Genomic DNA, 14,731 nt, shown 5'->3' with positions numbered 1-14,731 from the left:
TTTACAGTAAAGAGCATTGCATATTATTACTTGGAGACGGTGTATTACACATCCTTTATATCAATAAAATTTATAATAAACATATATACATATTGGTATATACATTTTTAACATATAGCCACTTGTTAACATTTACCAATACACTATGCCTAAACTCTCTGAGGTTAAGCTTCTTCATTTATTGTAAATCTGTTAACCAAAACTATAAGCACCACGCTTGACCAAAATTGCATTTTAATATTCATACCTATTTCATTCTGAGATTGAATACCAGTATTCTTTTTCTTCCTCCCTCTAAACCTTATATACAGACATAGCTTGAGAGCCATTGGGATGTATAAAACTTTTTGCCTCTATTTGGCATGGCTCCAGAGTACAATTTTTAATATTCATGATTTCTTTGTATAGATCTTTATTACCCTACCTTGATATCAACTGTCATTTTTGCTTTTGTCAGAGCTCCTTCTTTTAGCAGCCTCTCCTGTCTCCTCATGGTTCTCTCCCATAAATTATAGCCCAGGTTCTTTTTGTTGGTCTGGAGACTACATCTAATCCTATTAGAATTGTGCAAAAAATATGAGTAAGTAAATGCTAAATGAGGATCGAAAAAACTTCTATAATTGCTTTAGTCTATTTATTCTAGCTGTGACTTCCTTTCTTACATGAAAGTCATTACAAACTATTTTAGGTATGTAAAAAAGATTGTGGATAATGTAATCAACAGCCTCTCATATACCTGTTAGCCAGCTTAAGGAGTGAAACATAAGAGATGCAAAGGGCCCTCAGGCTCCTCCTTGTTTCCATTTCCCTCCATTTTCTACCCAAAGACAACCAGCAGCCTGAAGTGATCATCCCCAGGCATGCTGTTGTATGTTTACCTCATATGTCTGTGTTCAGAAAATCCATGTTTTGTTTTACATATTTTGCATAAAACATGATAAAAGTACTGTATATATTCTTTTTAAAATTAATAACCTTTATATTTTAGAGCAATTTTAGATTTATAGAAAAATTGAGCAGAAAGTACAGAGTTCTCATATATCCCATTCCCCCAATTTCCCCTACTGTTAACATCTAGCATTAGTGTGGGACGTTGGTTACAAATGATGGGTGAATATTGATACATTATTATTAAATAAAGTTCACAGTTTATGGGTTTTGACAAATGTATAATGTCATGTATCCACTATTACAGTACCATACAGAATACAGTTCACCCATGAACAAGTCAGGGTTAGGGGAGCAGACCCACAGCACAGTGGAAAATCCATATACAGTTTTAGTAGTTTCACTGCCATAAAAATCTCCTGTGTTCCATGTATTCATTCCTGTATACATTCTTTTGAATCTTGATTTTTTTTGTTTGTTTAATATTATAGTTTCGAGGATGTCTTAGTCCACTTGGACTGATCTAACAAAATACCATAAACTAGGGGGTTTGTAAGCAACAAACATTTATTCTTCACAGTTCTGGATGCTGGATGTTGGGGATTAGGGTGCCAGCATGGCCAGGTGAGGGCCCTCTTCCACATTACAGACTTCTTGTATCCTCACGGGGCAGAAGGAGCTAGGGAGCATGGTGGGGTTTCCTTTTAGGAGCACTAATCTCATTCAGGAGGGCTCCACTCTCATGACTTAAGCACCTCCCAAAGGCCGCACTTCCTAATACCATCACATTGGGTGTTAGGATTTCAACCTCTGGATTTGGGGGGACACAAACGTTCAGACCAGAGCAGAGGGTTATCTGTGCTCTGATTCATTCACTTTAACAGCTGATTAGTGTTTCCTCTCTATGGATATACCCAAAATTAATGATCTGTTCTACTGTTGATAGGAAACAGGTTGTTTCCAGGATTTTGTTATTACAGAAAACTCTGCCTCAATAATCTCATATAATCTCTTTGTGAAAATACATGAGCGTTCCTCTAACGTATGCCCTTAGAAGTAGAATTAGGGAGTCATGAGATTTTTAACATTACTCCTTTATACCATAAAATGGATTCTAACTACCATTTTAAACAAAATTTCTATGTGAACAGGGATTTCAAATCTAATGTAATTTTTTACCTTCTGTCCCTTTAATGTGTGACACTCTCTTACCTCTGGGCTTATTCTGACCCTGGCTTCTCTTTTTTAAAAATTTTCCCACCACTCCCACCTCTGAGAAATTCACCTTGATGAGTCAACATTTCCTTTAGATTTCTGTCTAGAAGCCATTTGTCTAAGAGACTTCGGACTCCTGCCCACATCTGGATAAACGCCCCTCCCTGGCTTTCACGCAACGGTCCTTGCGTTGGCTGAATCGCGTGTAAGTTCTCCAAGGACCCGAAGCACAGCAGAGTTCACCGTGGTAGCCACTGTGCTTAGCATAGAGCCTGACACATTGCATTTGCTGAATTAAGGGAGGTATGAAGGAATGAATGTAGGATACCAATATCATCCCAACAATGGCAAAAACTAACCTCCTCTCCACAGTAGTTGACTGGACCATCTCAGGCTCTGTGGTCAGATGACAGGAGGCTAGGGTTCAGGTGTCAAGGGTCAAAGATAAGGTCCCGAGACTGCTTTGTGCACAACGAGGACAAGGCATGTCAGTCATGGCCAGGAGAAATGTTCACAAGGAGGAGATGTTTTAAATTCAGACACTCATAAGCTGAGCCCTGCCTCTGTCTACCAGCTGGGAGATCTTCAGATAATGAACCGTGAAAGCCTGCTATGCCACGGCATTATGCAACAGTTTTTCATTTGCCACCAGTCAGCTTCAGGGATCAAGGACAGCTGAACACATAACCCACTCATGCATGTTATTTTAAAGGCATATTTTAAAGTTATCAATATGATACATTGAGTTAATGAGGGATGTTCTTTGGGTGACAAATATTTACATTCCACATATGCCTCTTGATGTCAAGAGTGTAACTGTTTCATTTTCTTCTTTTTCTCAGGAGGCTGGGATACAGATGGAAAAGGCCCTTGTGTCTGGGACACATTCACCCATCAGGGAAGAGACAGAGTTTTCAAGAACCAGACTGGCGATGTAGCTTGTGGCAGCTACACTCTGTGGGAGGAAGGTTTGAAATGTATCAAACAGCTTGGATTGACTCATTACCGCTTCTCTCTTTCCTGGTCACGTCTGTTACCTGATGGGACGACAGGTTTCATCAACCAGAAAGGCAAGTGTTTCTTAAAAATAGAAGGTTGCAGCTTTAATTCAAGGTTATTGCTACAGCCTGGCATAATTAATCCAGGATGCTATTTTGCAGTGTAGCTTTGAAATTGCAAGTTTTTAGAGTGATTATAGGATAAATTTTTTGAAATGGGTTTGCATTAGCTTTCTCAGGACTATTCTGGCTTCCCTCAACTGGAGATCTTTGTTGGGAGGGGTGGAAATAGATGGGCAGGAAGGGGGTTGGAATAAGTGTTTTATTTATGCAAGATGTTATTTGACTGTTGAACTGAAGGTGAATTTCCAAAAGTTGTGTGTAAACTATTTTGAGCTGTGTTATGCTGTGATGAGTCATGAAAAGCCCTGTGGAACTTGAGAAGATTCTGAGCATTTCAATTGAAGCTGAAATAGTGGAGCTAATTAACTAGCGCAGAGGTTAGCACCAGAGCCCCTGGAATCTGTTTACTTGGGATTAAGTGCCAGCGACGTCACACGATCTATGTAAGCATCTCCTGGGCATCGCTTGGTGCCTCAGTTTCCCCATGAGTAGAAAGGGATACTGTAGTAACTCCTACTTCAGAGTGTTGTTGGAAGATTAAATGAAATAATCTTTTAAAGTGCTTTACACAGTAGTAGCTGGTATAGCATAAAAGCATTCAGTAGGTGTTAGTTATTATTCATGTTATGCCTTGTAATGAAAAAGACTACTGCCCTATTTGAAAGCCTATTATTTATAATACATTTTACATATATTTTCTCTAAACCCCACAAATCAATGAGGAAGATATAAGTATCACATTTTACAGAGGTGCATGTTCAAATCCAGATATTTTGTAAATTTTTATTTTTTGGTGGATCCGGAATTTAAGCCTAAGGTCTGGCTAGCTCCTTCCACACAACAGGGTTAGCAGACTATGACCTGAGGCCAAACTTGGCCTGATTCCTATTTTTTTTTTAAATAAAGTTTTATTGCAATACAACCGTGCCCATTCATTACATATAGTTGGTTGCTTTCCCAATGTAATTGGTAGAATTGAATAGTTGGGGCAAAGACAGTACAGCATGCAAAGCCTGAAACGTTTACTATGTGGTCCTTTATAGGAAAAGCTTTGTAACCCCTGCGTCACAATTTAAAGACTTCTCAATAAAGAACCGTTATTGCTCCTTTGTTCTGGAAAAGATTTCACATTACTCCCAGGGTTGGGACTAGGTGAGGCAAGGAGGGACCTAACGTGGACAATTTGAGAGGCATGTACTTTCAGCATCTCACAGCTGCAAGGTTGTGCGTGAAGTCACCTGCTTGCCTCACTACCCGGCCAGCCCAAGGGGCCGGCATAGATACTGAGGGGTTCTTTTTGAGTAAGTTATCTGATTTCCTACATAGTGAGAACAACCTGGGATAACAGTTCCTAGGTGGGCTTGTGCACTTGCACTGTCATGTGGGGAAATCTCTGCATGGTGAAATGGAGCCACAATTTATGGACTCGCCCGTAGCATGTGGCCTTAAAGTAGCCTCCCCCAGATAAGGACAATGCAAGATTAGCAGGTTCATGACTTGATTCTAAAGACATTAGCCCCTTTTTTTAACCACTCTTGGTTGAAGGTCTACTTTCTTGGCATCACCTGCCAGTTTTATTTTTTTGACTTTGAACAGTAGGTAATTTGTTATTCAGTTTAAAAGTTAACTCATAATTTTCCACCGTTCTAATCCATCATCTGTACCCTCTCTTTTCTCTGGCACCATCATAACCCTCAAGGATTAAAAACTAAGAGTAATCTTTGAATCTTCTCGTTTCTTTGCTTCTCAGGTCTAATTGGTTGCCAAATATGATCCATTCTTCTTATGCCTTTTTAACTTCTCCCCTTCTAGCCTTCTTCTCTGTCCCTGCCCTGGTTTAGATGTTTTTGATATACCCTTGACGGTTATACCTACTTTCACTCTCTTTCTTTGTCCTTTAATCCTTCATACAAAATGCCACCACAGCAATTTTCTGAAAGCTTGGCCCAAGTCATGGTGGCTTGCATCATCTCCTGCTAAAGCAAAGCAAGATAAAAAATTTTTTTTTGTCATTTAAACTCCTTCATATATCATTCCAGTTTTTGACTTAGTCTTCTCTCACCTCTGAAGCATTCAAGGCTGAATCACCTATGCACGTGGTCCATGCAATTCCTCCACGCAAGGCCCTAAGCACATAACCCATTACTTACTAAACATGCTATGCGATTTTCCAGCTTTGTAGAAATTTTCTTAAGCTCTTCCTCCTGCCTGGATTGGCGTTTTAAAAAAACTCCCAACTATACCCGCTGAATGTTTATTCTACTGTTAAGGGTTAGCACAAATGTTTCCTCTTCTTTAGAGTCTTTCCCTATTCCAAGACAAAAGGAATCTTAAAAAAAAATTCCCATAGCACTTTGAAAAACTCTTAGGGTCTTTCTTACATTCTTCACTCTTGGCATTATTATATCCCCTGCTAGACTGTGAGCACTTTGAGTTTAAGTCAACCCAACAAACATATATTAAGTGTCTACTCTGTGTCAGGGACTCTGTCTACATACTCATAATGAAGATAAGAGAATCCCTGGAATTTTTTACAGGGTAAAAAGGAGATAATTCTGCCTTGTTCACCCCTGTGACCTAGTACAGTATCTTGCAGGGATGAATTCAGTAAACACTTAACAGAATTTATTTGAATTAGGTCAATAATAACCATACAGATCCCTCTAAGGGCAGTAATGGTTGCCTTTTATTGAGCATGTAGTATGTGCAACTCACTACCTGCTTTTGCAAATTTAGTGCTCTGAAGAGCCCTGTGAAAGAGGGCCCTTCCTAAACAGAGGGAATCGTGGTAATCTGGGGTGTAAGGCTGGGCATAAATTTGCCAAGATGACAAATTTAGTTAGAGCTGAGTTCAACCTAGGTCTGTCTGATGTCAGAAAGTAGGATCCAGAGACATTTACAACCTCACCAAACCACTTATATTCTTTGTGCTACAGTTTCCCTGTTGGTAACATCAGGTGGAAGCACTGAATTACTAAAACTCTTTCCACTGTTCTAGCCTATGATTCTAGCAGTTTGGAATTTTTAACTGAGCTTCCATTTGGATGGTAAACAGCATAAAAATTAAAAAAGAAAACCCCACCAACTTGTAATATAGGTCCATAATCCCTTATGTGAAGTTCTAAAATCCAAAAGGTTCTGAATATTGAATCCTTTTTGGTAAGTTTAGGTTTAGTAAGTTAGTAAGCTCTCTAAAACAGATTTAGCAGCAAAAGCTGACCTGAGTTGATGGGAAAGTTTTTTATCATCTCAGTTCACTTTGCTTGGTGAGATTATTTATCTATTTTACTGCGGAAATATTAAGGGATACTGACCCACACCCATTGGGGGTGTTAAACTTAATACATAATATGTACTCTGTTTCTTTTCTAAAAATCCTCAAATTCTGAACACATGGCTGCCAAGATTTTCAGATAAAGGATTGTGGACCTGTACCAATACGTCAACATATCCAGTTATTTAACACCACCTTAAGATACACAGGAGTTCATGGAGCTCACTGTAGATCAGGAATGCAAGAGCAGGGCAGCAGAAAAACTAGAGGGTGGTGGTAGTGGCTGGAGTCACTGGGGCCACCTGGACAACGTGAAGGATTCACTTGTGCAATTCTCACGTGGGGATCACGTGCTCCCAGCACTAAGCTTTTCATGTTTGGCACCAGCTTTTGTAAAGCCATAGCTGATTAACATTACAGACTTTTCTATGAACAAAAGGGCAATGGAAGTGCTTCCAGTAGGCAGAATTTCAATAAGTGGTTGCTCACTCTTGTGCAGTGATCTGTTGAAGCAATTGGAACTGTTTCAGATCAGAAAGGCCATCATTTGTTTTCTCTGTTTAAACATTTTCTCAAAGAGCATGTAAAGAATTAGAGAACCCTTGTCACTATCTTTTCCAAGAAACTCCTGTTTTTGTATTTGACTCCCTATTTTAAAGCTTGATGAGAGGACATTTAGAAACTTGTAAGTAAAATCCTGTGTTCCCAAGCTGGAAGAATATTTTACAAAATGGAACTGTTACACAGTCTTTCTCTTTCAAATGTCAAGTTTTTGAGGTTTAACAAGAAGAGATTGAGCTGGCAACTGAAATCACATTTTTCTGTATTTCTCAACTGTTCAAGTGCATTTTCATATGTGCCGCAAATGTAAGTTTCAGGTGATTAGCAAAAGACCCAAGTATTGGAAACAAAAAGGAAAAGGAATGGTTATGCAGAATTTCTTTTGCACTTTAAGATTTAAAATATGAGCACAGTTAGCAGGAATGGTAGTTAAGTAAATAACTAAAGAAACATTTATTAATCTCCTACTCTATGTTGGGCAGTGAGGTAGGCTGAATAATGGCCCCTCAAAGTGTCCATGTCTTAATTCTTAGAAACTGTGAATATATTATCTTACATGGTAAAAGGGACTTCACAGATGTGATTAAGTTAAGGATCTTTAGATGGGAAGATTATCCTGGATTATCTGGATGGTACCACTGTAATCACACAGATCCTTTAAAAAGGGAGGCAAGAGGATCAGAGACAGAGAGAGAAGATATAAGGACTGAAGCAGAGGTCAGACAGGAGACAAGGTGTTTCAGTGCTGGCTTTGATGATGGAAGAAGGGGCCATGAGCCTCTAGAAGCTGGAAAAGGCAAGGAAATGGATTCTCCTTGAGAGCCTTCAGGAGGAATACAGCTCTGCTGACATCTTGATTTTAGCTCATTGAGAACCATTTTGGACATCTGATGCCTGGAACTGTAAGATAATAACTCGGTGTTGGTTTAGGTCATTAAGTTTGTGGTAATTTATTAGAGCAGCAATAGGAAACTAACACAGTCAGTATGTCAAGAGAAGATAGGTCAGTGAAAGAAATTGGTGGTATGGGTCTAGCGAGGAGTGAACCTAGAGAGTTATATGTTTGACACATGGTGGGCACTTGGTCAAAATTAATTCTATGTTAAGACATTTACAGTTTGACTAGGAGAATTCCAGTGTAGTTATTTTATGGACTGAGACATCATCTTTGCAAGTTTCAGCCACATCCCCTTCTAAGCAAATTTCCCCATTTCTTTGTTCTACGTAATCCTGCTCCGCTCTTGGCCGCAGCTGACTGGATGAGGCAAAGACTTATTTTCCTGTGACATATAATTTGTCTAACTTCATTAAAAAAGATAATCCTGCTCAACTGCCTTCCTCTCTCAGGGATGTTTGGAATTAAGGAGCTGAGAGGCTGAGTTGGTGGGTGGTAGGCACTAGGGTTATGAGGTGGCATTGGCAGATGGGATGGCCATTTTGAGACCATAGCAAATTGGATGCACAAAGGAAACTGGTTCTTTGAGCAGGAGAGGAATGGAGTAGATGTGTTGAGAGAAGTTGGGATGGGAGACATCAGTCTTTCCTGAGACGCAAGATTTTCTCAGCTGCCAGCTTTAATTCCTTTACCTTCCAGTGTGATTTTTTCCTGTCATTGGGTATCTGACGTCACTGATTTCAAATAATGCCCACTGCATCACATACTAACCAGCCTTCTACCTCTAATGTCACCTTTACATTTGAGTTAATGTGGGTGGGCTTCTTTTCCCTATTTCCAAAAGACCTTTAACTTAAATATGCTTCATATTTTCAAAGATCAAATAAGAAGTGGGTTTAATTAAAACAGAGACGATGATAGTAACTATGAAACAAGGCTGTGGAGATTTTAATACTGAAAATAACCCTGCCCTAAATATCCAGGTGCAGAACAGGGTCCAAATGACCTCTCGGGGTTTCATGCTCCCTAGATTAGTAACAGACGATCATTTAAAAATACATGTTTATGCATAGAATTAGTTACCCTGAATTGTATGAGTCTCATAAAGCTAAAGAACTCTCTATTGTTCTCCTTCAAAGCTTAAACACTCCTGAGGTGGCACTATTAATATTCCTCTTTAACAGATGAGGAAACGTGGGTGTAGAGAGGCCACGTGATTTGTCCACAATCCCTTGACTGAATTGTCTGACTCCAGAGCTCTGCTCTTAAAAGCCTCACTCCACTGCCTCATGGGAAAGTTTCATTACAACACCAAATAAGCTGTACAAACCAGAAGTAAAGCGCTCAGTTCTGGGATGATAAATATTAAGTATGTAATGCTTTGTTGCTCTGCCATGTTGACGAGTAAAAAAAAAGTTTTACTTAAAAACTTTTAGCTTCAATTCAATTGCAGATCATCCTGTTGTTTGAATTACATTGATTGCCATCATTAATGATAGTGCCATATTTAATGATGCTTATAAATCATTGATTATTCCAGAAATTAAAAACAAAAAACCCTGATATTATGAATCAGCTCCAAAGTGGTGATTTTTGGTTTTTTTAATGGAACCTTATTTATAGACTCCCTTTATTTATTTATTTATTTTAAAATTTATTTATTTATTTATTTATTTATGGCTGTGTTGGATCTTTGTTTCTGCGCGAGGGCTTTCCCTAGTTGCGGCGAGTGGGGGCCACTCTTCATCGCGGCGCGCGGGCCTCTCACTATCGCGGCCTCTCTTGTTGCGGAGCACAGGCTCCAGACGCGCAGGCTCAGTAGTTGTGGCTCACGGGCCCAGTTGCTCCGCGGCATGTGGGATCTTCCCAGACCAGGGCTCGAACCCGTGTCCACTGCATTAGCAGGCAGATTCTCAACCACTGAGCCACCAGGGAAGCCCCCCAAAGTGGTGATTATTAAGGCTAGGGAAACAGTATCACCATGTTTTGGGATCTGAAACATTAGTGTGATAAGGGGAATGTTGTAGTGGGAACAGCTCAGTCTTTGTAGTGAGACAGACTGGCTTTAAATGTTGGCTGTGCCATCTGACAACATTGTTGCTTTATGTCCGGTACTCACTCTCTGAATCTCAGTTTTTTCATATGTTTATTGAGACTAAAAATGCCTACCTCTTGTGCGTAGTGCGGGGATTAAACAAAATGTGTGATGTTATCTACATATAGTATGAATGCAAAACATGAAAGCTGATATTATTTTTATATTCAAAGCCAATGGAAGGCATTGGCTATAAAAACCTTAACACAGTCCAATACCAAGATGATCCCGTCATACAAATCTTTGGATATTCCATTTTACAAGTGAGGAAATGTGGGCTTACAGAGGCCCAGAGATGGGATGGCAGAGTGCTCTTTTAGTGAGAGAGGAAAGAAAAGCTTTATACACTTTGGTGAGTATACTAGTTTTCCTTGGCTGCTGCAACAAATTATTACAAGCTTACTTGCTTAAAACAATACAAACTTATCACCTTAGAGTTATGTAGGTCAGAAGTCTGACACAGGTCTCTCCTGGATGAAACCACAGTGCTTACAGGGCTGCAATTTTTCAAAGATCTAAGGGAGAGTCTGTTTCTTGGCTCATTTAGGTTTTTGGTAGAATTCAGTTTCTTGTGGTTGTAGGACTGAAGTCTCCATTTCTTTGATGACTGTGAGCCGAGGATCATTTTCAGCTTCTAGAGGCTACCTGCATTCTCGGCTGGTAGCTCCATTCTTCCATCTTCAAAGCCGGCAATAGTAGGTTGAGTCCCTCTCATGCTGCCATCTCTTGTGCCTCTTCTTCTGTTGTTGCATCTCTTCCATCCACTCTTCTGCCATCCTCTTTCACTTCTAAGGACTCATGCAGCTAGATGGGGCCCACTTGAACAATCTAGAGAAATCTTCCCATCTCAAGATCCTTAACCTGAATTATATCTGCAAAGTCCCTTTGCAGTAATATAAAAAGTAAAGTAACATATTCACATATTCTATGGATTACTGCATGGACATCTTGCGGGGCTGGGGTGGGGGTGGTAGCTTATTATGTCCACCCAGAGAGTAATGGCATACAAAAGGGGCTTCCAAGTATGGAGTTGTTATGCATGATTCACATTATGTTCATGCTTGCAAAATAAGTGAGCTGTTGTTAAAAATTACCCACTCTTACAGACAGATAGGCAGACAACACATGACCTTGCATAATTTGGCTTCTGCTTACCCTGCTTACCCTGCTTACCTCTCACTATTCTTATTGTTCTTCTGCTGAGCTATGCACTCTCCTTATGGTGAACTTGCAGTTCCTAGAAGAGAATGAATACACAAACAAACAATGGCCAGTCCATACATGACAATAAAACTCTGATCCACAAGAGAAGCTCAGGAAGCCAAATGACACCCACTGCAGCAGTTGGCCTAGAATAGTCAGAATGTGGTCAACAACTGCCAGCTTCTCTATTTTTTGCTCCTCTGTCCCCTACTTTGAACTTAGAACCAACCAGAAAAAGCCAAATATGCTTCCCAAACCAATTGCCTGGGATGCCCTTGTTCTAGTTAGCCTACCTCCAGCCTCCCCGTGCCAACAACCTTCAATCAAAAGTACCTGAATCCTCCCCCCATTTTTTTTTTAAATAATAAAGCTTTCCTGCTTCCCTGACAGCCTTTAATTATCTGCCAAATGCAAGTGATAATGGCTGACTCCTTGCTACAGCAAACTTGGAATAAATAAGCTGCTCACATTTTGGTGGGCTTTGTTTATTTCCATTCCTCCTTTGGACTTTTGCATATTTGTTTCCCTTTCTTCTCTTCCTGGATCACTCCTCCTTGCCTTATGTGGGTCATTTATTTTCATCTTTTGAGAATCAGCTTAGATGTCACTTATTACAATCATGACAATAATAATCATTATTAGGATGATAGCTAACTATGCCAAGAACTGTTCTAAGCATATTCGGTTTATCAGCTCATTAAATTCTCACAACAATTATTGAAATACATTTCTATTATTGTCCACATTTTACAGACAAGGAAAGATAATTCAGAGAGATAAAGTAACTTGCCTGAGGTCACCAAACTAGTGGGTGAAGGCCTTGGGATAGAACTTAGGTAGCCTGTCACCATAGTTCACTTTTTAAACCATTATGCTACATTGCTTTCAGAATGGATTTCCAAATGCCCTCAGTTTGGGATAAGGACTCTTTATCATATGTTTAAATAGCATTCTGTACTTTATTTTTAATAATAACATTGTATGATAATTGCTTATGAATTTGTCTGTAGTCCCAACTAAAATTTAAGTTTTCTTTGGACAAGGACAATGTTTATCTTACATTTGTAAGTCCAGCATATAGTAGTTTCTCTATAAATATGTATTTGAGGAATGAATAAATTAATGATTGAATGAATGAAACACATGCAAAAGTCTAAATTATTATATTTAAAATTGGTAGATAATAAGTTAAAAAAAAGAGAGATAAAAGGACCCTGCTTCTATGCAAACTTTGAATGCAATACAATTCTGCATATGAATTTACAGTTATATTCACAACCTCTCCAAACAGGACAGCTTCTCTCTTCTTTGCTTAATTTCCCTCCATACTCTTAGACATACAATCACATGAAGAACTAATATCAGCCTTTCCTCAGAAAGTCTCTTCCAAGTTGACAGTCATTTTTAGGTTAGACCCAACATCTTCTTGGCATCGGTTTCTAAGGCAGAACATGTCCAACTTAATAACATTCTTCTGAACTCTGCCACATCCAAAAACTCTCTCTCTCACACATGCAGTGCTGGGAGAATCAGCTGAGAGCCAAGGGTAGCTGTGTATTCCCATGGACTATGTCAGAAATTTAGAGCAAACTCCCCAACTGAGCATTCCTTAATGTGCCACGCCCCTGGCTCACTGCCCTTGTAACCCACACTCTGGGACCGATGCTGAGCCCTTGTCCATGATCAGTGGGTCTCTCTTCCTAGACTTGTGAGACTGATGGGTCTGGAGAAGCACCAAGGCAGCCATTGGGTTCAATTTCTTTACTTATATTGAATACTTTTGAAATCTATTCATTCATTCAACAACTATTTATTGAGTCTCTACTAAATTTCTGGGATTGTCCCAGGATTTGGGGGATCCAGAGATAAATTAGATAGCTAGGCCCTTATTATCAGGGGGCTTGTATTCAAGTAGAGTTGATCTACATACAAACAAGCAAATAAAATAATTTCTTTTTTTTTAATATGAACATATAAATTTATAATTTTTAATTGAAGTAGATTAACAATGTTGTGTTAGGTACACAGCAAAGTGATTCAGTTAAACATATATATCTATTTTTTCAGATTAATTTGCCTTATAGGTTAGGATAAAATATTGAGTATAGTTCTCTGTGCTGCACAGTAGGTCTTTGTTGGTTATCTGTTTTATATATAGTAGTGTGTATATGTTAATCCTAAACTCCTAATTTATCCTTCCCCCCTACAAATAAAATAATATCAATAAGTGTGCCAATAACACAAAGTTAAGTGATACCGACTTGCCCAAGTGAATCCCTTTTAGAACATATATCTTCCACAATCGTGTTGCCCCATCACATTTTCCTCTCTGATCAGCCAGTCTTCCTTGGACTTCTTCATGTTTCCTCCCAGCCTTTAATTGATTATAAGTAGAAAGTAATGAACCTTATTTTGGTTTAAAGTCATTTAGGATATTATTATTCCTGATCCTCTCCCAATCCTTATTTATTGTCAATGTACTAAAAATAACTTTTCTTATACTTTCTTTCATTTTTCTTCTAGGAATTGACTATTACAAAAAGATCATTGATGATTTGTTAACAGTTGGGGTCATGCCCATAGTGACCCTCTATCACTTTGATTTGCCTCAGGCCTTGGAAGACCAAGGAGGTTGGTTGGTTTTCAGAGGCAATCATTGAATCCTTCGACAATTATGCCCGGTTTTGCTTCAGTGCATTTGGGGATCGAGTCAAGCAGTGGATCACTATAAATGAGCCTAATATTTTTGCCCTGCTGGCATATGAGTTTGGTGCATTTTCTCCTGGTATGCCTTACGTTGGAACTAAAGTTTATCAGGCAGCTCATAATTTGATTAAAGCTCATGCCAGATCCTGGCACAGCTATGAATCCTTATTCTGAAAAGAGCAGAAAGGAATGGTGTCTCTCTCAATTTTTGCTGACTGTGTGGAACCAGCAGATCCCAACTCAGTGTCTGACCAGGAAGCAGCTAAAAGCCATGGCTTTCCAGTTGGATTTCTTTGCTAAGCCCATATTTATTGACGGCAGTTATCCTGAAGTTGTCAAGTCGCAGGTTGCCCTCACGAGTAAAAAGCAAGGTTATCCATCGTCCAGGCTTCCAGAATTTACAGAAGAAGAGAAGAAAATGATCAAAGCTACTGCTGATTTCTTTGCTGTGCAGAATTATACGACTTGCTGAGTCAAGTACCAGGAGAACAAGAAAGGAGAACTGGGTTTACTCCAGAATGCGGAAGTTGAAGTTTTTCCAGACCCATCTTGTATAAGTTTGGATTGGGTCTATGTGGTGCCATGGGGAATACGTAAACTACTGAAATACATTAAGGTAAATGCACCTTTTGTTTGCGTCCACGTGTATTCAAACATGGGAAGATGGGAAGATGAGCATATGTCTGTGTGTATAAGAACCCGAACAAAGAATGATTTAGGCAACAACATACACATCTGTTGGCCTGGGAAGAGATGATTAGGATTTAAGGCGA

The 14,731-nt window shown here is 39.3% G+C and overlaps 1 protein-coding gene across 1 annotated transcript in view; it reads left to right on the top strand.

Annotated features, from left to right (window-relative positions):
* The window catches only part of LOC103004921 (cytosolic beta-glucosidase), a 146,419-nt gene that overhangs the window by 44,203 nt on the left and 87,485 nt on the right, over positions 1–14,731 (top strand). The window contains 4 exon segments of the mRNA XM_007187637.2: positions 2,946–3,173; positions 13,776–13,894; positions 13,896–14,224; positions 14,226–14,574. Of these exon segments, the coding sequence (XP_007187699.2) occupies positions 2,946–3,173; positions 13,776–13,894; positions 13,896–14,224; positions 14,226–14,574 (1,025 nt within the window).

This window comes from Balaenoptera acutorostrata, chromosome 5 (genome assembly GCF_949987535.1).
Source record: "Balaenoptera acutorostrata chromosome 5, mBalAcu1.1, whole genome shotgun sequence".
Taxonomy (NCBI): Eukaryota; Metazoa; Chordata; class Mammalia; order Artiodactyla; family Balaenopteridae; genus Balaenoptera; species Balaenoptera acutorostrata.
This window is presented reverse-complemented; position numbering and strand designations above follow the sequence as displayed.